At 46.8% G+C, this 22,396-nt stretch overlaps 2 protein-coding genes and 1 long non-coding RNA gene across 3 annotated transcripts; 1 reads left to right on the top strand and 2 right to left on the bottom strand.

The window, feature by feature from the left end:
• Positions 1–227: 227 nt before the first annotated feature.
• Positions 228–1,824, bottom strand: LOC116579897 (metallothionein-1). Its single transcript, XM_032325831.1, has 3 exons — positions 1,708–1,824; positions 1,111–1,176; positions 228–457 (listed from the first exon to the last, which is right to left on the bottom strand). Exons 1-3 carry the CDS (start codon positions 1,733–1,735, stop codon positions 366–368), a joined length of 186 nt encoding a protein of 61 aa, XP_032181722.1. The 5' UTR covers positions 1,736–1,824; the 3' UTR covers positions 228–365.
• Positions 1,825–6,177: 4,353 nt separating this feature from the next.
• On the bottom strand, positions 6,178–6,952 carry LOC116579895 (metallothionein-1E-like). Its single transcript, XM_032325830.1, has 3 exons — positions 6,817–6,952; positions 6,592–6,657; positions 6,178–6,434 (listed from the first exon to the last, which is right to left on the bottom strand). The coding sequence occupies exons 1-3, from the start codon at positions 6,842–6,844 to the stop codon at positions 6,343–6,345; spliced, it is 186 nt and encodes a 61-aa protein (XP_032181721.1). The 5' UTR covers positions 6,845–6,952; the 3' UTR covers positions 6,178–6,342.
• Positions 6,953–8,136: 1,184 nt separating this feature from the next.
• LOC116579593 lies at positions 8,137–14,630 on the top strand. The gene is made up of 3 exons (XR_004281333.1): positions 8,137–8,171; positions 10,876–10,962; positions 13,332–14,630. It is a non-coding gene; the product is annotated as an uncharacterized LOC116579593 (long non-coding RNA).
• Positions 14,631–22,396: the final 7,766 nt, after the last annotated feature.

Here is a 22,396-nt window from a genome sequence, read left to right as displayed (position 1 = left end):
CCCTTAGGTCAACCTAGCAGGCACATTGCAAACCCTGTTTTTTTTAATTTCACCTTCTGTCGAAAAACTGACGGGAGATCATCAACTTGCGTAAGGGAAGTTGTTACGGACCAATTCTTGGGTCCAGAACCCAGGTCTCTGTTCCAGGTCTAACTCCCCACCCCACCCCAACCACGATGGGATTGCAATCCCCAATCTCAGAAGAGCACAAAAGAAAACAGCCAAAGTAAGTTTAAATTTTTATTATAACTCATATTTCATAAAAACAGGAATGTAGCAAATGGGTCAAGTAGTATGAAAAATTAAGTCTTTACTGTAGACTTGTACATGTGGATCTATTTACATCGGGAACGGGCTCCCCAAGATCAGGCACAGCAGCTGCACTTGTCCGACGCCCCTTTGCATACGCAGCCCTGGGCACACTTGGCACAGCCCACTGGGCAGCAGGAACAGCAGCCTAGGTGACAAGAGCCAAAGCATCAGAGAACCCCCTCTTAAGAACAGGCTTGGCACAGGCCCTGCCCCCAGCCCCCGAGGACCCTGACTTGAGAACGACATGCTGTCCCTAGACAACTGTGTCCTACACCCTAGAAGAGACTGTCCTGCCCCCATCTGATTCCAAGACAGGGCAGAAAGTCTGGAGATACAGTGACGGGGGCCCAGAGACAAGACAGGCTGATCCGCTGCCTTCCAGATAGAAATCCTTGAAATCAGCGAGGGGGAGCCCCCTGCCTAGCAGCTCCGGGCTGTCCCCACAGAAATGAGCTGCACCAGATCAGCCAAACTACACGTGGCCACCAAGCTCATGTATACCAAGTGTTTAGGACACTGGAAGAGTTTGGAAGGCAGAACATGTAGACTGCAGTTCTGCCTCCTTCCCTGACACTATCTGCTGACCTCTCGGAACCTCAGTCTTCCTGTTCTAGACTGAGGTTGGAACTCACCCCTCTACATGCCCTTTCAGCTCCAATTCCGAGTCAGGGACTCAAGGCGGGGGCTGCGCAGAGACTGAGTCACTGGCCTATTCCTGCCTGCTCAGCTCTGGGCTTCCCCAACACACCCACCCCAAGCCCAGACCCTGATCCCCACGGAAAAGCCTACTCCACTCACTCTTCTTGCAGGAAGTACATTTGCACTCCTTGCATTTGCAGGAGCCAGCGCACGTGCAAGAGCCACCTGCCAAGAAAATAAACAGTAGTGAGCAAGGATGATGTAGGAGCTCCAGCACTCGGTCAACCAAACCTCCCTGCGCCGCCGGCCATTGCCCAGCCCTGGGAGCTCCTTTCTTGACCCACCGAGTATCATTAAGAAACACCCCACTTTCCTCTACTGTCGGAAAAACGTAGGTCCCTTCCAAATCTTTACTCCACAAAGAGGATCCCAAACTCCAGGACCAACGTAAGCCAAGCAGACAGAGTCCCCGCCTGCCATCACCTCCTGGCACCCCCCAAAGCCTGAACAGCGGTCCCCAACCAGCAGCCCCGACCCACAGCAAACCTCGACGTAACCACAAACACCCTCCACTCTAAGCCGAAGAAATGAAGAAAACTCGGACATACGTGTTGCAAGAAACAACCCGCAACACGTGCTGACTCTTAAAAGTCTACTTCAGCTCCAACCCCCAAAACCCGCCCTTCTGACTCCAAGAACACACTACAGTAACCTACGAAACATCCTCTCTAAGACTCCAAATACGTGGTCTCTTACCGCTAGAGCAGGAACAGTTGGGATCCATTTGCAATAGAATAGAAAAAGCAACCCGAACAGACGACAACAAACACCACAAATGCAATCTATTAAGAACTTTAACAACCCGCCTCAGCGGGCTGACTTTATAGGCGGAGCCAGTGGCCCGGGCGCAAAGGCCCCGCCCCTGCCCTTGCACCCGCCCTGCCGGGAGCGCACCTCCCGCCTTGGCCTTGGCGGTGCTGTGTGCACTTGGCCGGGCCGGGCGCACGAGTCTCGGGGGAGGGGTGGGGGGGGGCGTCGGTTGGGCTCGCTGCGCACGGTGCGGAGGGGATGCGCGCCGGTTGGCATGCCGTGTCTCAGTCACCCTGCCCGCCCCTGTGGGTCTCCCCGAGGTCGGTAGCCGACCCTGTTACCGCGTGTTCTGGGAACCCGGCGCCTGGGTCCGGACCGCCTTCCCCACCCCTGTACCCGGTGCAGGCGTCCCCGGGGTCGCCCTTTCCTGGAGCCCGTGTGCAACCCTGGACTCTCCCAGTGTGGGGAGGGCGTGTGCAGAGCGATCCGAGAGAGTTGTGTGCAGAGGACAGGCATTGAATGTGACCTTTGCTTCCCTTGGCCTGTCGTCCCCGTGGCCCCAGGTGGGGTTGGGGTTTCAGGGCGTTTTTTTGCTGTGCACTGTGTGGCGGACCCAGACCGCTGCCTCTCTCCATTCTGCTCGCCCAAACGGATATAGGGGCGCGATCATGCAGGGTCTTCTTGGCATTACAACTAGTGCACCCCACACCTGCTGGGACACCCCAGTCCCAGCGATTTCCAGAGGGTGAGATGGTGACAGGGAAACCGGTCTCTGAATAAAAAAGTAAAAAAAGTAGTTATTTCCGTTTCAACATCTGAGACTTTAAATATCATTTTGTATGTGTCAGGCCATGTTATATTCACTTTTGATTTGTGTACCCTCACAAAGACCCCAAAAGGGAATTACTATTACTCCTAAGCACTTTTTCTTAATGGATAACTACAATACAGAAGTCTAAGTTACTTGGTCCAGGTCCCACAGCTAGGAAGTTGTACTCTGATGAATCCAGTCAGCTTTCTAAGGGAAAGAGAAGGTCTATGATAAAGCTGACTGTAGCGTGGGAATGGCTACACTTGCCTACTGCTTGAAACCTTTTCATTAAGAGTTAGGCTGCCACATTGGGACTCCTGGGTGGCTCAGTCGGTTAAGGGTCTGCCTTCGGCTCAGGTCATGATCCCAAGGTCCTCGCATCGAGTCCCATGTTAAGGTCCCGGCTCAGCAGGGAGCCTGCTTCACCCTCTGCCTGCTTCTCCCTCTGCTTGTGCTCTCGGTCCGACAAATAAATAAACATAATCTTAAAAAAAAAAAAAAGGCTGCCACATTAACCATGGGTAGCAAAAAAAAAAAGGTGACCCATTAGTGAAATATATATAGTTATATATTATATTCTTATATACTAACTATGCTTTTCTTGCTATTTTCTATGTCTGGAATAAGACTGATTCTCATTTTCAGTTAAGGATAAACAGTTTCCTTTTCATGTAAATTAAAACAGGAATGATTTCAAAGTACGATGTTTAATAAAATATGGTGTAGTTGGTAACAAAATGAGCAGGTGTCTTTTGGTATCTGATATAAGGCACAGAACATCTTTCTCGTGGCTTTATACCTACCATGCGGATCACAGTTGTGTGGAGGAGATTGAATGATGCTCTCTGGCCCATAGGTCATATTCTTATGTGGCTGATAAAGACCACACAGGAAACATAACCGCGCATACCAGCCTGAGCTTATTTGTCCTATGCTATGCATCGTAATAATAAAGTCATACCTAGCACCTCAGGCCCAGGTGTTTGTCTGGAAATAAACAAATATGCCTTATGCTACGTACATATAATAATAATAAAGTAACAGTGAATATTAATAGACCACTCATCACATGCCAGACACTGTTCTAAGTTCTTTATATGTATTAATTCAATCATTTGAGTCAGATGCCTTTTTTTTTTTTCCCCTTTTTAGAGTAGAGGAAGCTGTATGCCAGAGAGATTTATGTCAAGCAGCTGTGACACTGAGGGGAGTGGCACTCAGGTGGGCTTACTGCAGCATCATGGCCTCCCACTAGCGCCCGGCACCATGACTTCATGGGAAAGGTGAGACACTGGACGCCTGGCACAGAGGCAGCGTGAGGAGAGCCCTGAGCTGGCAGTCAGACCCTCTGCATAGCTCTGTGACCTCTCTGGGCTTTGGTTTCCCATGTTTCAAGCTGGGGAGCAACTGGTCCATCCCCAAAGGCTCTTCCAGCTTTGACTAGTGAGAAGCGATACAAGCACCTAGTGAATCATCATCAGGCAGCGATGGACCGGAGACCCCTAATAAGGGGCGGTGTGACCCTGGGCAGTTTGCTTAACCTTTCAGAGGACAGCACAGTTACTCCAGCCCCTGCATGTTCACTCTCTCACTGATTCCTACAGACCAGAGGACGTGAAGGATGGTAAAGACTTTCATGTCTGTCCAAACGCTATGGCTGCATCTTGTCCCTGGGGACATCGTGTAGGAGGTACCTCCCCTCCCCCAGCACTGGGTCAGCAGATTTCCAATCCCATCCTTAACCTCCAACCCAGAGTAATGCTTCCTAACTAATGACCCTTTCCCCAAGAGCTTTTTGGGATCCAACAGGATACCCTCTCCACAAATGTCGGTGTGGACATACTGACCACTGTTTATTAAGCCCTAGCCAGGAGCCAGGAAACTGTCATTTAATGCCCACACAGAGACAGAATCTCTTTTCTACCAAGGAAGAAATGGAGGCTCAGTGAGGTTGAGCAGCTGGTCCAGGCCCCCTGTGGCAAAGTAGGCTGTGAACCCAGACTGCCTAACACCAAAGCCCACGCCCTGGACACACACTGCCTTCTGAAATCCCCCTTTCACACCAGGCACCTGCCGGCAAGCAGGGGCCCGACTCCGGACATGACTCCCTTTTTCCCTGTGATCCAACATCAAGAAGCAATTCGCTCCACAAATAGCCAGGGGGACTAACCGTTGTCATTAATTACAAGTCACTGTGGGCCTCACTCCCGCCTAATAAACACCACCACGCCCTCCAAAGCGCAAAAATCAGCCAACACCGTTCACAGGCAAACTCCTCCATCTGGAACCAGTTCCCAGGTACCCTCCCTCCTGCTGGGAAATGGCTGGTCACTTCCCTCCAGTTCTCTAGTCACTCCGTTGGTTTCAAGTTGCCAAGGACAACTGGATTCTGAAGGGACAGATTCCAGCCTGACCTAGGGAGGAACTTCCAAAGATTCAGAGCCAAGCCACAGCAGGGAGCTCTCAGGGGTACAGGGTGTTCCCTCAGTGGCACAATGGCAGAGAGGAGGCAAGTTCCCCGTGGGGAGGGATAGCCAGGACAGTGGTCCTCAAGGTGTGTGGTCCATGGCACCGGGGCATTTGTGAATTCTCTCTAGTGCTCAGTGGACATCTTCCGTGTACATATATATGTATGTGTGGCATTATAAAAACTAATTTTGTTCTTCCCATATTCATTGAAATCATGTGTGCTCAACCTAAAAACATGGGCTTTATATTGTTCTTTTATGGCATTTTCATAAAGTCTGTATTTTTTTCTATAAATATTTTTTTAATTTATTTATTTGACAGGCAGAGATCACAAGCAGGCAGAGAGGCAGGCAGAGAGGGAGAAGCAGGCTCCCTGCTGAGCGGAGAGCCGGATGCCAGGCTTGATCCCAGAACCCTGGGATCTGACCTGAGCCGAAGGCAGAGGCTTAACCCACTGACCCACCCAGGCGCCCCTCTATAAATATTTTTAAAGAGAGCTCACACAAGCAGGCAGAGAGAGAGGGAGAAGCAGAGAGCCTCATGGAAGGCTCAATCCCCAGGACCCTGGAATCACCACCGGAGTGTAAGGCAGTTACTTAACGGAGCCACCCAGGCACCCTTATGTATATTAAACCATGGTTTATTTTGGGATGGATAGAAAGTAAGAAACGCGACTTTCCCACAGGTGTTTTTTTTTTTAAGCCCCAGATAGGATTCAGAACAGGGGAGGGTTTTTCCCCCCAACACACATCCTGTTGTCAATTTCAAGCCTTGACTCCATGAGGAACTGAAGTTAGGCAGAGAAACCGGGGAGCGTTAAATCTGTATTGATAGGGAACCTGCCTGTTTGTAGAGCCGTGACTGGATCTCTGAGCGGTGAGTTCAAACCCCACACTGGGAATAGGTGATTACTTAAAAACAAAATTGGCATGAGAACACAGGGCTCCCAGGCCTTTGTATCCTCTGGAATGATGCCTTTTCATTTTACCGAAGATGAAGGTCCCTGAACTCACTGGCTTTGCCTTAAAGCATTCAGTCTTAAGGAATTAACATCTGTGTCCAGAAACAGGTTTTTGCAATTCTGGTGGAATTCCCTACCCCAACCCTCGTGGGCACGCAAAGGAAAAACAAAATGAGAATATAAGTCCACAGCTTTTATTATGTAATTCACGTATTTTATAAGGAAAAACAACAAGGAATGTAGCAAACTGGTCAGGGTTGTATCCAAAACAAAAAGCACCAAGAAACACTGTAGGTTTGCACACGTCGCTCTATTTACATCGGAAACAGGCTCCCTAGGATCAGGCACAGCAGCTGCACTTGTCCGACGCCCCTTTGCAAATGCAGCCCTGGGCGCACTTGGCACAGCCCACCGGGCAACAGGAGCAACAGCCTGGAGAAAGAAAGACGGCAGAGATTAAACAGTGGGAGCACCGTGGAAGCAGCACCTCCCCTCCCAAGGAAAGGGTTATCAACCATCCAGTTTAAACTCCCCTCGGGGAATAAAGAGTAGGGATGCGTAAGAGTGTGGTCCCAAAGATTCTACTCACTCTTTTTGCAGGAACTGCATTTGCATTCTTTGCATTTGCAGGAGCCAGCGCACGTGCAGGAACCACCTGAAAAAAAATAATAAATAAATAAATAAATAAATAAAAGGGCAGTGAGAACCATGCGTGGACTCCACAGCCGGAATGCAAGAGGTCTCGGTGAGTGTCCTTACCCACAAACATCCCCATGCCCGAGGAACCGAGACCTACGACTCTGAATTTCCTTACCTGTACCGCAGGAGCAGTTGGGATCCATAGCGTTAATAACCGACAACTGGACTCCGTACACAGTAGCAGAACAAAAAGCAAGCACTTGGCAAAAGCGTGGTGGAACGCACCGCCGAGGGCCGGCTTTATAGCCACAAGGAGCCGGGGCGAGTGCAAAAGCCCGCCCCCGGCCGCTGCCTGCACACGCCCCGCGCTGAATCACCCGCGGCCGTGCGGCTCATGGGGCTCTGCACACGGCCGCTCGCTCGGTTCCCCGAAGTCGCCTCCGTGAGCCCCGGGCCACCTCGCATGACGGAGGGCCGGGTGCAGAGCGGGAACGCCGCGTGCCTGGTGGCTGGGCCGTGTGCCCAGCACTCTGCCCCCGTCCTCTGGCGTGCACACCTCCCGCCCTCCTGGCCTGTGCCTGAACTCATCTGCGGAGGGGACAGGAAGGTGGGGTAAGCTGGGAAGAAGTGTGGAACTCTGCTTGGATAGAAAAATCGGCTGGAAGTGCAGATTACAAAACCACTGGGTACCTGTCAAGGCTTCATAATTCTAACAGCAGTGTAAGCCCATGGGAGATGATGGATGGTTATGGGTACTGTATCTATCCAGTGTACATTAAGGGGCTTTATTGTGTGATTGTGTGTGATTATGTGTTATCTGCCTGCTCTCATTTAATCCTGTAGTAACTGTTAAAAAGAAAATGATAGGCCCAGAATGGTGTCACTTAGGTCAAGTCACCAAAGTGAGCTTAATACCTAATCTAACTGCAGTTTCAACCTCCCTCAGAAATGGAAGTCTTAGGGGTCAATCAGGAATTTTCTGATCAGCACCCAAGAGGCCATCTGTCCCTGGGTTCCTCTGTTTCCCAAAGGAAGATGAAGTAGTCCACTTAGTAAGACCTCTGCCCTTCCACCTAAGCAAAGGTGACCTTGCCTGAAACAGTCCTTTCTTTTTCCTTGCTCATAACTTCCTGACCCACTCTCTTTCCTATAGAAACCTTCCACTTCCACTCTGAGGTACCACACCCCAGAGCTCCCCTCCACTTGCTAGATGGGATGCTGCCTGATTCATGAATCATGAAATAAAGCAAATTATATCTTCAGTGTGCTCAGCTGCATTTTGTTTTTATTTTATTTTTAAAAATATTTTACTTATTTATTTGACAGCAGGAGAATGAGTGAGAGAAAGCACAAGCAGGGGGAGCAGCAGAGGGAGAGAGAGGGAGAAGCAGGCTCCCCACTAAGCAGGGAACCTGTTTTCGGAGCTGGATCCAAGGACCCCGGGATCAGGATCAGAGCCAAAAGCAGACACTTAACCGACTGAACCACCCAGGCGCCCCTGAATTTTGTTTTTAAACACAACATTGTGAGGTAAGGACTATCCCTTAATCTTATTTTAAAGAGGAGGAAATGGAGGCCCAGAGAGGTTAAGTAGCTTGCCTACGTCACAGAGCTAATATATGGCAGAGCCCAGTGATTCAAAGCGTCCAGCAGATGCTGAGGATAGATCATCTAGGGGTAGACATCATAGGCAAGGGAGAGCAAGGATCAAGAAACTATAAGCTTGGTGCTCAGGGAACTCAGAGTCAAGGGGGCAGCCCCATGGGCGCATAGGGAAAAGTGACACCAGAGTCCTGGCTAGGATGAAGATTGCCTTCAGGGGCAGGGGGAGCAGAGAGGGGAAAGCCAGTCCAGCCTGGAAGGAGGTGGGCCAGTGAGGTCAGGAGGGTGAGAAGGTGTCTGCTAGGCAGAGGAAGGGGAAGGAGTTGTATTACAGCCTGCAGAAGCAGCAGCCCGTTGGAAAGTTGGCATCACCCTGGAACATTTGGAAGGGAAAAGCCCACAAGAGCGTTCTTCCCTCATGTAGCTGAGGGGAAAGCGTGGAGGTAGCGTCCAAATTTCTCTCTGAGGGAGCACACCCTGCTTCCCTGCTCATGTGTGTCTGGCTGCTGGCTAACAGATCTTAGATCATCATCCTTGGAATGCTCTGAATGTGTCATCAGAGGAGTCAGCAGCCTTTGGTTGCTGGAAGTTTCCTGGAAGCTTAGGGAACACCGGTGCTGCGGCAGGGCGGTCAGTGAGGGGGCGGGGCAAGGACAGGCTGTTCTCGCAGCATTTACCGTATGGTCCTGTGGAAATGTCTTCATAGCTCAGCAACCCTCACTTGCTCGGGAACCGGTCCTGAACCCCGTGCTGGGTCACAATGCCCATGGAACCTGCTGGTAAACATCCTGTCCTTTGACTTCCTGGCACTTTTCGTGTCTGTAATATGTAGGAACATGTGCAATTCTTGGATCGATGTCTGCGTCCCTCCCCATTCCGGTGCGCTGCTGAAAACAAGAACGGTCGTTGCCCCCAAAATGTGGCTCCGGCCTGGGCACAGGGCCAAGTCTGCAGTAGGTGCTAATGAATATTTGTCAAGATGAATTAATGGGGGTTATCCCCTTAATGTCCCCTCCGTCCCCAGCCCCTCCCTACATTAAGGGCCCATTACAAAATGAAAGTAAAAAACTTTTTTTCCACTGCCCTGGGACCTGTGTGCTCACGCCAATAAAAACAGCAAGCAGGGCGGGAGAGTTGTGCCATCAGAGGGACTAAATTCTAATGGTCACTGCCACTCACTAGCTGAGTGACCTGGGCGCAGTAGCGTGCCAGCGCCCCTCAGAGCCTCTGTTTACTCGTCCTGTCAAATGATCCAACTGTACTAGAACTCGAGGGCCACGTGCAAACTGATTTTAGAGCCAAGGTCTCGGAAGTCTCACTGTGTCCAGCAGCATTGGGGACTAGTGCACTCACGGGTCTCCTCCTCCTCAGGTAGTGGGCTGATTTTTGTCATTGTGGTTGTTACTTACATAGACATGCATGTTATATTCAAAAGTCCTGGTTTCTAATCAGGAAGTCCCTGGTCCACTCAGGGGAAACAATGCAATTCTATGAAGAGACAATAGGGCTTGTTTTTTGCCGTGAAAGTCTTGAATTTAGTCTTGGGTCTGAGCCATCCATGTTGGGTTTTGTTTTTTAAAGATTTTTATTTATTTATTTGACAGAGAGATCACAGGTGGGCAGAGAGAGAAGGGAAGGGAAGCAGGCTCCCCGCTGAGCAGAGAGCCAATGCAGGCTTGATCCCAGGACCCTGAGATATGACCTGAGCCAAAGGCAGAGGCTTAACCTACTGAGCCACCCAGGCTTCCCTGAGCCATCCATGTTGGGAGTAAAATTTGCCTCCAGGCCTTAGCTGTCTGTGTTGAATCATTGTGACTCAGTGAGGGGAGGGTTGGCCAGTCTCTTAGACCTGGCACTAGTCTTGCTCATTGACTTGCCGCTGAAAGCCTCACTGTGCTTGGGACGGAGATGGAGAGGAAGGACCTTCCAATGTCTGCATCCCTAGATGGTAGAGGGTGAGGGAGATGAAGCCAAGCAGTATTAGGTGAGGAAAAATACCCCCCTGCTAATCTGATGTGAGGCAAGGATGGCCCTAGCTTGCATTAATAGAAGTATGTTATCTAGAATGAAGGAGGTGAATTTTCACTCTCCTTTTAACTGCCGAGGTGGATGTTTATAGTTCTGTCCAGCCATCCACTCATCCTTTCCATGGCAGTACCCTTAGTTCTCCTTTGTACAATCTCACCTCCCTACTCTTGGTCCATATGGTTTGGATGGTAGAGACCCTGTCTCTGGGATCCTGGGCCATTCCGCCTCTCTGGCCACAGGGATTGGCTCTGACTGGCTCACCCAACCATGAACCAAAGAGAATCACTGAAACTTTTGCTGGGAAAATGAAGTTTCCATTTGCACTTGAACCTGAGAGGAGGTGAAGCTGACTTACTTACTTTCTTTCTTTCTTTCTTTCTTTCTTTCTTTCTTTCTTTCTTTCTTTGACACAGAGAGATCACAAGTAAGCAGAGAGGCAAGCAGAGAGAGAGAGGAGGAAGCAGGCTCCCTGCCGAGCAGACAGCCCGATGCGGGACTCGATCCCAGGACCCTGAGATCATGACCTGAGCCGAAGGCAGAGGCTTAACCCACTGAGCCACCCAGGTGCCCCTGAAGCTGACTTTCTAAAGCCTTTTTCCTCTAGGAGAAAAGCCTGAAAAGAAAGTCATGGCAAAGGAAATGGAGACTGACCTCACTGGAACACCTGGACCCAGCCATCCCTGAAGCCGTTGTGAGTCAATCATTTCCTTTTTAGTGAAATCATTCTGGATGAAGTCCTAACTAACTGTGGGCCAGACTATCCTGAGGGTTGTCTTCATGCCAGGCTTCAACTGTCCAGGAGACAGTTGATCACAATGGTCCTAAAACTCAAAACCCCATCTCATGAACAACTGTTGAGGGGGTGGACAGGTTCACTCTGGATGAAAAGTTATGTTCGCATATTTGCACAGTGGATGCTCTGATTGTCTACAGCTGTGCAACAAATGACCCAAAGCTCAGCAGCTTAAACCACCATTTTACTGGCTCTGGTTTTGGGGGGCAGGAATTCCAACAGGGCTCCTTTGCCTGATTCTTCTATTCTGTGCATCATCGACTGAGTTTACTTGGAGGCATTCAGCGGGTGAATAGGCCCAAGTCAGCTTCACTCACATGTCTGGCTCCCTGGCAGGGATGGCTGGAGGCCTGAGCTCAGCTGGAGCTCTAGACCAGAACTCCCACATGGGGCCTCTCCAGCACAGCAGCCTCTGGGCAGTGAGGCTCCTTCCATTCAGCTCAGGGCTCCAAAGGCATGAGGACTGAGGGTCAGCCATGGTAGCTGCGTGCCTCTCAAACCCTGGGCCCTGAAGCTTGCACAGCTCAGTTTCACCACGTTGTGTTGGTCAAGTGGCGTCACATCCTGCAGCTCAGATTCAAGGGGAAACGATGAAGACCCTATTGTTGATAGGAGGAGTCAGTGACTTTGCAGTCATCTCTAATCTGCCAGAGTTGTGGGGAATACATATATAATATATATGTAAATATATATCATCTATAAATAATATGTTATATATTATTTATAGATACATTATTTATAGATTTTATTAATCTATATTATTTATATATAGATTATATTAATATATATTTATATTATTTATAGATTATATGTGTGTGTGTCATATATAACTACAGTATTAAGATATGTTATATATGTTACATATCATACAATATTAATATATAATTATATATGAAGATATAATTACATATTAATATATTTATGTATTATGTTATATATATTATAGAATATATATGATATATATATGCTATATATTCTATAATATATGTTATATATGTTAACATGTTTTATATATATATACACACACACATACACACTTGCTCTCTCTCTCTCTCTGTATATATATATATATATTTTTTTTTTTTTTTTTTGAGAGAGCACATGAATAGGGAGTGGAGTGAAAGTGGAGTGAGAGGCAGAAGAAGAGGGAGACAAAGACTCTTAAACAGGCTCCACACTTAGTATGGAACCCAACTTGGGGCTATCTCATGACCTAGAGATCCCAACCTGAGCCAAAATCAAGAGTCAGATGCTTAACCAACTGAGCCACCAGGCAGCCCATGGGCAGTAATACTGAGAACCTGCTATGCACCAGGCCTGGTACTAAGGACATCCTGAGTTTATCTCACTTAGACCCCCGCACAGCTCAACAAGGCAGACCCTGGTTTTTATAAGACGAGACCCTCGAGGTTCATGGCTGCTCGGGAGCACAGCTGTCAATGGCAGCACTGGGATTTGAACCCAGGACTTTCTGACTCCCCGCTTGCATGTTTATGCCATGCTGAGAAGAAGAAATGAGGCTTGTCCCCTGTGGTCCCGAGGGCAGAACCTGGCCAAGCATGGGGCTGCAGGCGTAGAGGTTCTGCTCCAGAAGGGAAAGTCCTTTCCTGCAGTTAGAGCTGGCCATGACCGAAATGGACCCACCTGGAAGATAGTTTCCTGTCCCCACCGCAATAGAAACAGAGGTGGTGATTCCAGCACCAGATAGGGGGGATAGATGGAGGTCAGGTCCCTTCTTGTCGGGGATCCTGGGATTCCAGGGTTCTGTCACAGGTACCAACTGTCTGCTCTTAGATCTTCCTTCTCTTTCTACTGACCCTGCCTTCATTTTGGAGGTGTCTTTGTTATCTAATTCTGCCTAACAGAGCAAGCAGCTGAGACAACACACAGGTATTATGTGGTAGTTTCTGTGAGTCAGGAATGCAGGTAAGGCTTAGCTAGGCCCTCAGGGCTCAGGTTCCCTCCATGACAGCAAGCAGAGTGTCAGCCAAGGCCACAGTCATCTCCAGGGTGAGCTGGGACAGGATCAGCTTTCATGGTCATGGGGTCGTCAGCAGGGTTTGGGTCCTTGGGGACCACCATGCTGAGGCCTTGGTTCCTCATAAGCTATTGGCCAGAGGTCTCCCTTGGCTCTGGGCCACATGGGCCTCTCCCTAGCATTCCACAACAGGACAGTGAGCAAGCAAGAGAGAGTGTCAACAGCAAAATGTGATCAGATGAAAGTCATGGTCACTTTAACACCGAGTGACATCCCGTCGCTTTTGCAGCGTTATATTTGGGAGAAGAAGTCACTGGGTCCAGGCCACACTCAAGGGGAGAGGACACGCGCGGGCCTGGAGCAGTGGAGCAGACTCCAGAGCAGTGGAGTACGGCATCATGGCATCACGGAGGCCATCTTGAAAGTCTGACTACCTTGGGCAAAGGTGGGGGGAAATGCTTTCTGCCTGCAGGCCCTTTGCACAGGCTGCTTTCTTTGCCTAAAATGCTCCCTCCATCCCTGTCCCTTTCATTTGTTGGGTTCCAGTGTAAGGTCACTTCCTTAGAAAGGCCTTCCTGGGACCCCAAATATTGGAGTCTCTCTGTCATCTGCAAACATATGCCTTCTCTGTGGCACTTATTACAATGACGGGCACGAGTGACAGAGCAGCTAGTATTTATGTCCTCCTGATCCTGTGCCAGGTGCTCAGGGCTGTACATGTGCGCACTCACTTGATTCTTCTGACAGTGCCCTTAGATAGGGCTGGTCGTCACCTACATTTTACAGGGGGAGAGACTGAGGCTCAGAGAGACTGTGTAACACTGCTGAAAGCCACTCGCTGGTCAAGGGCCCAGCCAGGCGGTCTTTCCCCAGAGCCTGTGCACTTAGGCCTCTGCCACACAGCCTCCCCCAGCAGCTAGTGCACTGTGTGAGTTTTTGTTGTTGTTGCTTAATCTCTGATGTCCCACTAGGCCGTGGGCTGTGTCTGCTGTGCTCCCTGTCCTAGCTCTGGCACCTGGCACAGTGCCCAGCTCGTGGTGGGTGCTTAATAATGCAAAGCAATGGAGAAGATGGAGTGTGGCCAGAAGCCAGTAAGAAGGCTCCTTGAAGAGCGAGACCTGCCTGGTGCAGAGTCCACTTTGAAAGCCTGCATTCAGTGGGGAAGCTAAACACCCTCTGGCATCCTTCCTTTCTTAGTAACCTGACCTCAACCTCCCTTTTCTGTCCCCAAGCACTTCCACCCTAGGATCCTAGGGCGTCCCACACCCTCTTCTAAACACATGTGACACTCCCACTCCACATTTTTGCTCCCTCCTTCCATCCCTAAAAACCGACTGCAGATGCCTCCTCCTCTGAGGAGTCTTCCCTGATCTCCCAACCTGGTGGAGTCTCTCCCTTCTTAAAGCCACCAGAGCCTCTGCTTGTACTTCCTCACCCACCCTGGGCCTCAGCCTCCTGAACTCTAAAATGAGGAGAGCCTGGGTGCCATGGTCTTCAAGTTTCTTCCAGCTTCTAAAGCATCCGGGATTAAGGAGGGCAGGTGATATAATGAGCACTGCGAATTATATAAGACGGATGCATCACTGACCTCTACCTCGGAAGCTAATAATACATTCTATATTAACTAACTGAATGTAAATTAAAAATTATATAAAGCATCCAGGATTCCACTCCGGATTTTTGTGATGGCTTTACCCTCCCCACGGGTCTCTGAATTCCCTGAAGGGCCGAGACAATTTCCTTTCCTCTCCTCAGTGTCTACCACAGAGCTTGGTGATTTTTAGGCATTCATAAATATAAACGATTTGAGGGGGCCAGTTGAGATAGCAGCTCGGTGGAGATGTATGTCTCCCGTGTCTGCTCAAAATCCCATGGAAAGAGGGAAAAGATCATTCATTAAAAGGCTGAGTAATGGAAAACTCTAAAAAATGCCACCAGAAGGCATCATACTCCCTGATTTTGAACTATATTATAAAACTGTAATAATCAAAACAGTATGGTATTGGCATAAAAATAGTCAAATAGATGAAGGGAACAGAATAGGAAGCCCAGAAATAAACCCATGCATACATGGTTAATTAATTTACAACAAAGGAGCCAAGGATATAGAAGGGAGAAAGGACTGTCCCTCCAATAAATGGTGTTGGGAAAACTGGACAGCCACATGCAAAAGAATGAAACTGACCACTATCTCACACCATATATATATAAAAAAAAAAACCTCAAAATAACATAAGTAAAAAAATAACTCAAACTGGATTAAAGATTTGAATGTAAGACCTGAAACCATAAGACTCCTAGAAGAAACATGGGCAGAAAGCTCCTTGACATCAGTCTTAGTGATGACTTTTTTTTTTTTTGGATTTGACACCAAAAGCAAAAATAAACAGGACTCCATTAAACTAAAAAGCTTCTGCACAGCAAAGGAAACCATTGGCAAAATGAAAAGGCAATCTACTACCTGGGGAAGAAATGTCTGCAAACCATTTATCTAGTAAGGGGTTAATATTTAAAGTATATAAAGAACTCACATAACCCAACAACTAAGAACCAGACAATCTGATTGAAGAGCGGGCAGAGGACACTTTTTTCAAAGACATAAAGATGGCCAACAGGTACATGAAAGGGGAACCTTCTAGCCCTATTGGTGGAGATGCAAATCAGGGCAGCCACTCTGGAAAAAATACGGAGTTTCCCAAAAATAAAAAAAATAAACTACCATATAATCCAGCAATTCCACTTCTGGGTCTTTATCAGAGGAAAATGAAAACACTAAATCGAAAAGATACATGTACCCCTGTGTTCACTGCATTATTTACAATAGCCGAACAGTAGAAACAGCCCAAACGTCCACTGACGGATGAACAGATAAACAAAGTGCATTATCTACATACGATGGACTAGCAATTCAGCCTTCAAAAGGAATGAAATGCTGACCAGTGTTACAACATGAATGAACTTTAAAGACATTGTGCTCAATGAAATGAGACACGAAAGGACAAAACACATCGTATGAAGCCACTTACATGAGACACCTAGGGTAGTCTCATGTAAGTAAATTCATGGAGAAAGTAGAATGGTGGTTTCCAGGAGCCAGAGAAAGACAAGAGTGGGCAGTTAACTGTTTCCTGGCGACAGAGTTTAGTTTGGGAAGATGAAAAGGTTGTGGAGGTGGACAGTGATGATGGTTGTACAACCAAGTGAATATATCCAAGGCTACCAAGCTATACACTTAAAAAATTTTTAGGGGTGCCTGGGTGGCTCAGTGGGTTAAAACCTCTGCCTTCAGCTCAGGTCATGATCCCAGGGTCCTGGGATGGAGCCCCACATTGGGCTCTCTGCTCAGCAGGGAGCCTGCTTCCCTTCCTCTCTCTTTCTGCCTGCTTGTGATCTCTGTCAAATAAGTAAAATCTTAAAAAAAAATTTTTTTTAATGGCCAACGTTGTTATCTATATTTTACCACAGTCAAACATATTATGATGGGCAAAATATTTGAATAGACTTGCCAGCAAAGAAGATACACGAATAGCTATTAAGCCTATGAAAGGGTGCTCAACATCATTAGTATAAGAGAATCGCAAACTGAAACCACAATGCAATACCACTTTATACTTACTAGGAACGGCTAGGGTACAAAATGCAGGCATCTAAGAGGGCCAGTGAGGACATGGAAAATGTGCAGCCCTTATGCACTGCTACTGGAGATGTAAAATGGTACAGCCACTTTGGAAAGCAATTTGGCAATTTCTCCAGAAAGTTCCAGAAAGATCCGGCAATTCCGGGCGCCTGGGTGGCTCAGTTGGTTAAGTGACTGCCTTTGGTTCAGGTTATGATCTTGGAGTCCCGGGATCGAGTCCTGCATCGGGCTCCCTGCTTGGCAGGGAGTTTGCTTCTCCCTCTGGCCCTACCCTCTTCTCTCTCAAATAAATAAATAAATCCATCAATTCCACTCCTAAATATCTAACCAAGAGACATACAAATATATGTCCACACAAAGACTCGTGCTCCAAGGTTCACAGCTATTTATGAACATTATTTGAAATAGCCAAAAAGTGCAAACAACTCAAACGTCCACCAGCTAGTGAGTGGGTAACTATAATGCGGTATATCCATACACTGAAACTCCTATTCAGCAATAAAAAACAAACAAACGAATGAATGGATGAAATGAATGAATGAATGAATGACTAAGATGTGCAGCTACGTGGCATGAATCTCAAAGACATGATGCTAAGTGAAGGATGCAAAAGGCTACGGAGGACTCCATTTATATGAAATGTCTAGAAAAGGCAAACTCCTGGAGACAGAAAGAAGGTCATTGGTTGCCTAGGGTTTGTGCTGGGAGCAGGAATAAACTGCAAATGGGCACAGTAGAACTTCTGAATGACAATAATATTTTAAAACTGTATTGTGGTCTGGACATTGGGGAGGGCATGTGCGTGTGAGTGCTGTGAAGTGTGTAAGCCTGATGATTCACAGACCTGTACAAATAGGTACAGGGGCAAATAATGCATTATATGTTAATAAAAGTAATTAATAAATTTTTAAAAATGTATTGTGAGGGTGGCCCAACTCTAAAAACTTGTTAATATAATTGAATCGTACACTTAAAATCAGTGAATTTTGCAGCATGTAAACTATATCTTGAAAAGGGGATTAAAAAACAAGAAAACAGAATTCCGACAGAAGCCCAAAACCTTTGAGAACTTCCTGGAAAAAAAAAAAAAAGCAGATCGAAAACAAAGGATCAGTGTCCAAAATATATATAAATAGCTTCTATAAATCAATAAGAACGCTACAAACAAATAAGCAGCAAAAAAGAACAAAGGACATAAATCTGTAGTCCACAGAAACCAAGGGCCAATAAATCACTGGAAAGGTTCTCAGCTTTACTGTTAAAAGGAAAGGTGTAATTTAAAATCTGCCATTTCCTCTTCAGCTTGATAAAAAAAATTCAAGGTTAATGCACGGGGTTAATGAGGAAATGGAGCATTGAACACTCTCAGACTTTGCTGGTGAAATGCAAGTTGGAACAGTCCCAGTGAAGGACTTTTGGCAAGATCTATTAAACACTCTATTCCTGGGGCACCAGGGTGGCTCAGTTGGTTGGGCGTCTGCCTTCCGCTCAGGTCATGATCCCAGACTCCTGGAATCGAGCCCCACATCGGGCTCCCTACTCAGCGGGGAGCCTGCTTCTCCCTCTCCCTCCGCCTGCTGCTCTGCCTACTTGTGCTCTCTCTGTGTCAAATAAATAATAAAAATATTTTAAAAAATTAAAAAAGAAAAGTCTGTTCCTTGTACTCCAGTAATTTGATGTATCAGCTTACAACTGAAAGAAACTCACTGACACAGGTATGAGGAGCAGCCCCAGTCTGCATGTTGGAAAAAGTGGAATCCACCTAAATATCCATCCATTAGTCTGTAACAAAATTTTGAAATGAGCTATGATGTAATCATTCCATGATATACTCTATCACCCTTATTAGCTATCTGTGTCCTAACAAATATCTCCAAGGCAGATTGTTGAGTGAAAAATAAAAAAGGAAGTTGTGGTATTCACTTGCATATGTAAAAATTAGCCAAACAGAAGCGAGTGCATTCTCTTCGTAAAAGGTTGTATGAATAAAGCTAAAGATCCCCTTGATTGTCTCAGGAAATCCCAATGCCCATATACATATATGAAGTTTTTAAGAAAAGATTTTATTTATTTATTTATTTGAGAGAGAGTGCATGCACGAGAGAGAAAAAGCGAGCGAGAGAGAGACAGCATGCGCTGGGAGTGGGGAGCAGAGGAAGAGGGAGAGAAGCAGAGTCCTTGCCCCAGGGAGCCCAACGTGGGACTCTATCCTAGGACCCTGGGATGGTGATTTGAGCCCAGGGTCCTAGGATGTGGACCACCCAGGCGCCCCTATATCCTTGGAAATTTTTTAAATCCTGCTTTCCATTTCTTACTAATTTGTATTAACTATCATATATTGTTGGTGTTGGTTTTCTTTCTCTCACACACAGTATTTGACAGCTCAGGCTGCCATGACAAAATACCATACACTGGGTGGTTTAAACAACAGAAATCTGTTTTCTCACAGTTCTGGAGGCTAGAAGTCCAAGATAGGAGGCAGCTAGGGTTCATTTCCCATGAGAGCCAGCCCTCTTCCTGGTTGGTAGGCAGCCACCATCTTGAAAGAGAGCTCTAGGCTGTCTCACCTGAGGACACTAATCCTAATCCTATTATATCAAGGTCCCACCCTGTGATCTCCTTCAACCTCCCTACTGGCCTGTTTCCAAATACAGTCACGTAAGGGGTTCGAGCTTCCATGGATGAATTTGAGGTAAATACAGTTCAGTTCATAGCGCACATATGTAGCAACTATTTTCTATTGCCATGTAGCTTTGCTTATTTTGTTTTTAATTGTGGTACAATGTACGGAGCATAAAGTTTACCATCTTTTTTTAAAAAAATTTTTTAAAGGTTTTATTTATTTATTTGAGAGAGAGGCAGTGAGAGAGAGCATGAGCGAGGAGAAGGTCAGAGGGAGAAGCAGACTCCCCGTGGAGCTGGGAGCTAGGAGCCCGATGCAGGACTCGATCCCGGGACTCTGGGATCATGACCTGAGCTGAAGGCAGTCGTCCAACCAACTGAGCCACCCAGGCGTCCCAAAGTTTACCATCTTAACCATTTTTATTTTATTTTTTATTTTTTAAATTTTTATTTATTTATTTATTTAAAAATATTTTTTAAAATTTACTTGACAGACAGAGACCACAAGTAGGCAGAGAGGCAGGCAGACAGAGAGGGGGAAGCAGGCTCCCCGCTGAACAGAGAGCCCTATGTGGGGCTCGATTCCAGCACCCTGAGATCATGACCTGAGCCGAAGGCAGAGGCTTTAACCCGCTGAGAAACCCAGGTGCCCAATATTTTTTTAAAGTTTGTTTGTTTATTTATTTATATTTAGTAATCTCTACAGCTAATGGGGGCCTTGAACTCTCTGCCCTGAGATCAAGAGTCTCATGCTTTTCCAACTGAGCCAGCCAGGCACCCCTCTTAACGATTTATTATAAAGATTTTATTTGATAGAGAGAAAGCACACACAAGCAGGGGGAGCACCAGGCAGAGAGAGAAGGAGAAGGAGCAGGGAACCCAGTGCAGGACTCATCCCAGGACCCTGAGAATATGACCAGAGCTGAAGGCGGACACTTAACCGACTGAGCCACCCAGGTGTCCCTCCTCTAATATTTTTTAAAAAGGTTTTATTTTTATTTTTTTATTTGAGAGAGAGGGCACCTGACTGAGGGTGTTGGGGGTGGGTAACAGACAGAGAGAGAGAGAGAGAGAGAGAAAGACAGGAACAAGCAGACTGCACGTGCTGAGCTGGGCTTGTCTACATCCCACGACCCTGAGATCATGACCTGAGCCAAATCAAGAGTCGGGGGCTTAATTGACTGAGCCCCCCAATGAATAGATAACAGTCTGCGGTATGTATATATCACATTTTGTTTATCCATTCACCTATCAGTGGATACCTACATTGCTTCCTCCTTTTGGCTACTGTGAATAATGCGCTACGAACATGGGGTCTACAAATATCTCCTTGAAACCCTGCTTTCAGTTCTTTTGACATTACCCAAAGGTGGAATTGCTGGGTTCTATGGCCGTTCTATCTTTAATTTTTCGGAAGAGCCGCCATACTGTTTCCATAGTGGCTGCACCATTTTACGTTTCTGCCATGGGTGCCGGAGGATTCCAGTTTCTCCACATCCTTGCCGACACTTGTCATTTTTTTTTTCAAGATTTGTATTTATTTATTTATTTGGCAGAGATCACAAGTAGGCAGAGAGGCAGGCAGAAAGAGAGGAAGGGAAGCAGGCTCCCTGCTGAGCAGAGAGTCCCATATGGGGCTCGATCCCAGGACCCTGGGATCATGACCTGAGTGAGCCCAAGGCAGAGTCTTTAACCCCCTGAGCCACCCAGGCGCCCCTTGTTTTTTTGATAGTAGTCATCTGCTATGGACTGAATGTCTGTGTCTCCTGGGGACTGTGGGAGGGGTTTAGGTCAGGAGGTGGAGCTCTAGTGAATGAGGTTAGTGCTCTTATGAAAGAGACCCTGCAGAGCTCCCTAGTCCCTTCTGCCCTAGGAGGATGCAATGGGAAGTTTTGACCCTGAAGAGGCCTTCACTCGGACATGCTGGCACTCTGATCTCAGGCTTCTCGGCTCCAGAACCAGGAAAAATAAATTTCTGCTTGCTTAGATGCTACTCGGTCTGTAATATTTCGTTATAGCAGCTCCAACAGACAGAAACATTATCCTAATGAGTGTGACATGATTTGGGTTTGTTTTGATGCTTTTTGTAATATAAGGCAAGCCAGAAGCAAGAAAACAAGCACCGTTAGGTTTAAGGGTCTGATTTGAGTCCATTAGCCTGGGTTCAAATTCTGACTCTACCATGTTCTAGCTACGTTGAAGGTAGAAGCAATGATCTTGAGATCATGACCTGAGCCTGTTCTTTTTCTTTTTTCTTTTTCTTCTTCTTCTTCTTTTTTTTTTTTTTTTTTTGGAGTGGGGGTTGTTATAACTTCATTGGTCCTGCTCCTTTCTGTCTATGAAAGTCTTCTATTTTGTGCTCGTTGGTGCTCCTTTCGATCTGCCAGAATGGAGACTGTCTCATTTGGATCAATGTTTGCTCAAATAAACACATATGCCTCCGTTTATCTTTTAATAGACCTCATGCAGATTACCCTAAGCTCTATTTCCCCATCTGTAAAATGGGTATAATCATCATACCATTCTTTTAGAGTTTAAGGATCAAGTAAGATAATGTACTTAAAGGGACTTAGCACAAGATGATTTCAAATGTATCAATCTTTTCTTTTATGTCTCTTTTATGTCTCTTTTAAAAGAATCATCTCTGTCCTAGAGTAATAAACATTCAATTTCCCCCTTCTGATTCTTTTACAGCTTTGATTTTGCTCCTAGGCATTTAAGCCAATTGAAAAATACTTTTTACATAATATGCAAAAGGATAGCCAATTGTTCCAACACTTCTCACTGATTAGTGTATCCTTCTGTCACTAACTTGGACATCTCTTACTCCCAGCTACACAGGGTCTGTTTTGGGACCCCCCTCTCTGTCCAACAGATGTACTCCTGAGCTGACATCACTTCCTAGAGCATTAGAACAAGTAATGCTAGCAGGTTAGAGCAAACCTCTTTTGCTGTTCCTTTTCAAAACCGGTTTGGCTTTTCTCGCACTCTGTTTTTCTGCACTCAGCCTCTTAAATCTTAAAAATAAATCCTGGTGGGCTTTTGAATGAGCTGTCCTGAAAAACTAACTTGGAGGAAAACTGATGTGTTTACAA

The sequence above is a fragment of the Mustela erminea genome, chromosome 19 (assembly GCF_009829155.1).
Source record: "Mustela erminea isolate mMusErm1 chromosome 19, mMusErm1.Pri, whole genome shotgun sequence".
Taxonomy (NCBI): Eukaryota; Metazoa; Chordata; class Mammalia; order Carnivora; family Mustelidae; genus Mustela; species Mustela erminea.
The sequence above is the reverse complement of the archived record's forward strand: the minus strand, read 5'-3'. Positions and strand labels throughout refer to the sequence as shown.

What these genes read in the sequence shown, in the direction of transcription:
- LOC116579895 (XM_032325830.1), bottom strand. Translation starts at nt 6,844, where the DNA reads ATGGATCCCAACTGCTCCTGCGGTACAG. An exon ending in CAACTGCTCCTGCGGTACAG is followed by an intron (nt 6,658 to 6,816) that starts GTAAGGAAATTC and finishes ATTTTTTTTCAG; the next exon opens with GTGGTTCCTGCACGTGCGCT. An exon ending in ATGCAGTTCCTGCAAAAAGA is followed by an intron (nt 6,435 to 6,591) that starts GTGAGTAGAATC and finishes TTCTTTCTCCAG; the next exon opens with GCTGTTGCTCCTGTTGCCCG.
- LOC116579897 (XM_032325831.1), bottom strand. Translation starts at nt 1,735, where the DNA reads ATGGATCCCAACTGTTCCTGCTCTAGCG. An exon ending in CAACTGTTCCTGCTCTAGCG is followed by an intron (nt 1,177 to 1,707) that starts GTAAGAGACCAC and finishes TTTTCTTGGCAG; the next exon opens with GTGGCTCTTGCACGTGCGCT. An exon ending in ATGTACTTCCTGCAAGAAGA is followed by an intron (nt 458 to 1,110) that starts GTGAGTGGAGTA and finishes CTTGTCACCTAG; the next exon opens with GCTGCTGTTCCTGCTGCCCA.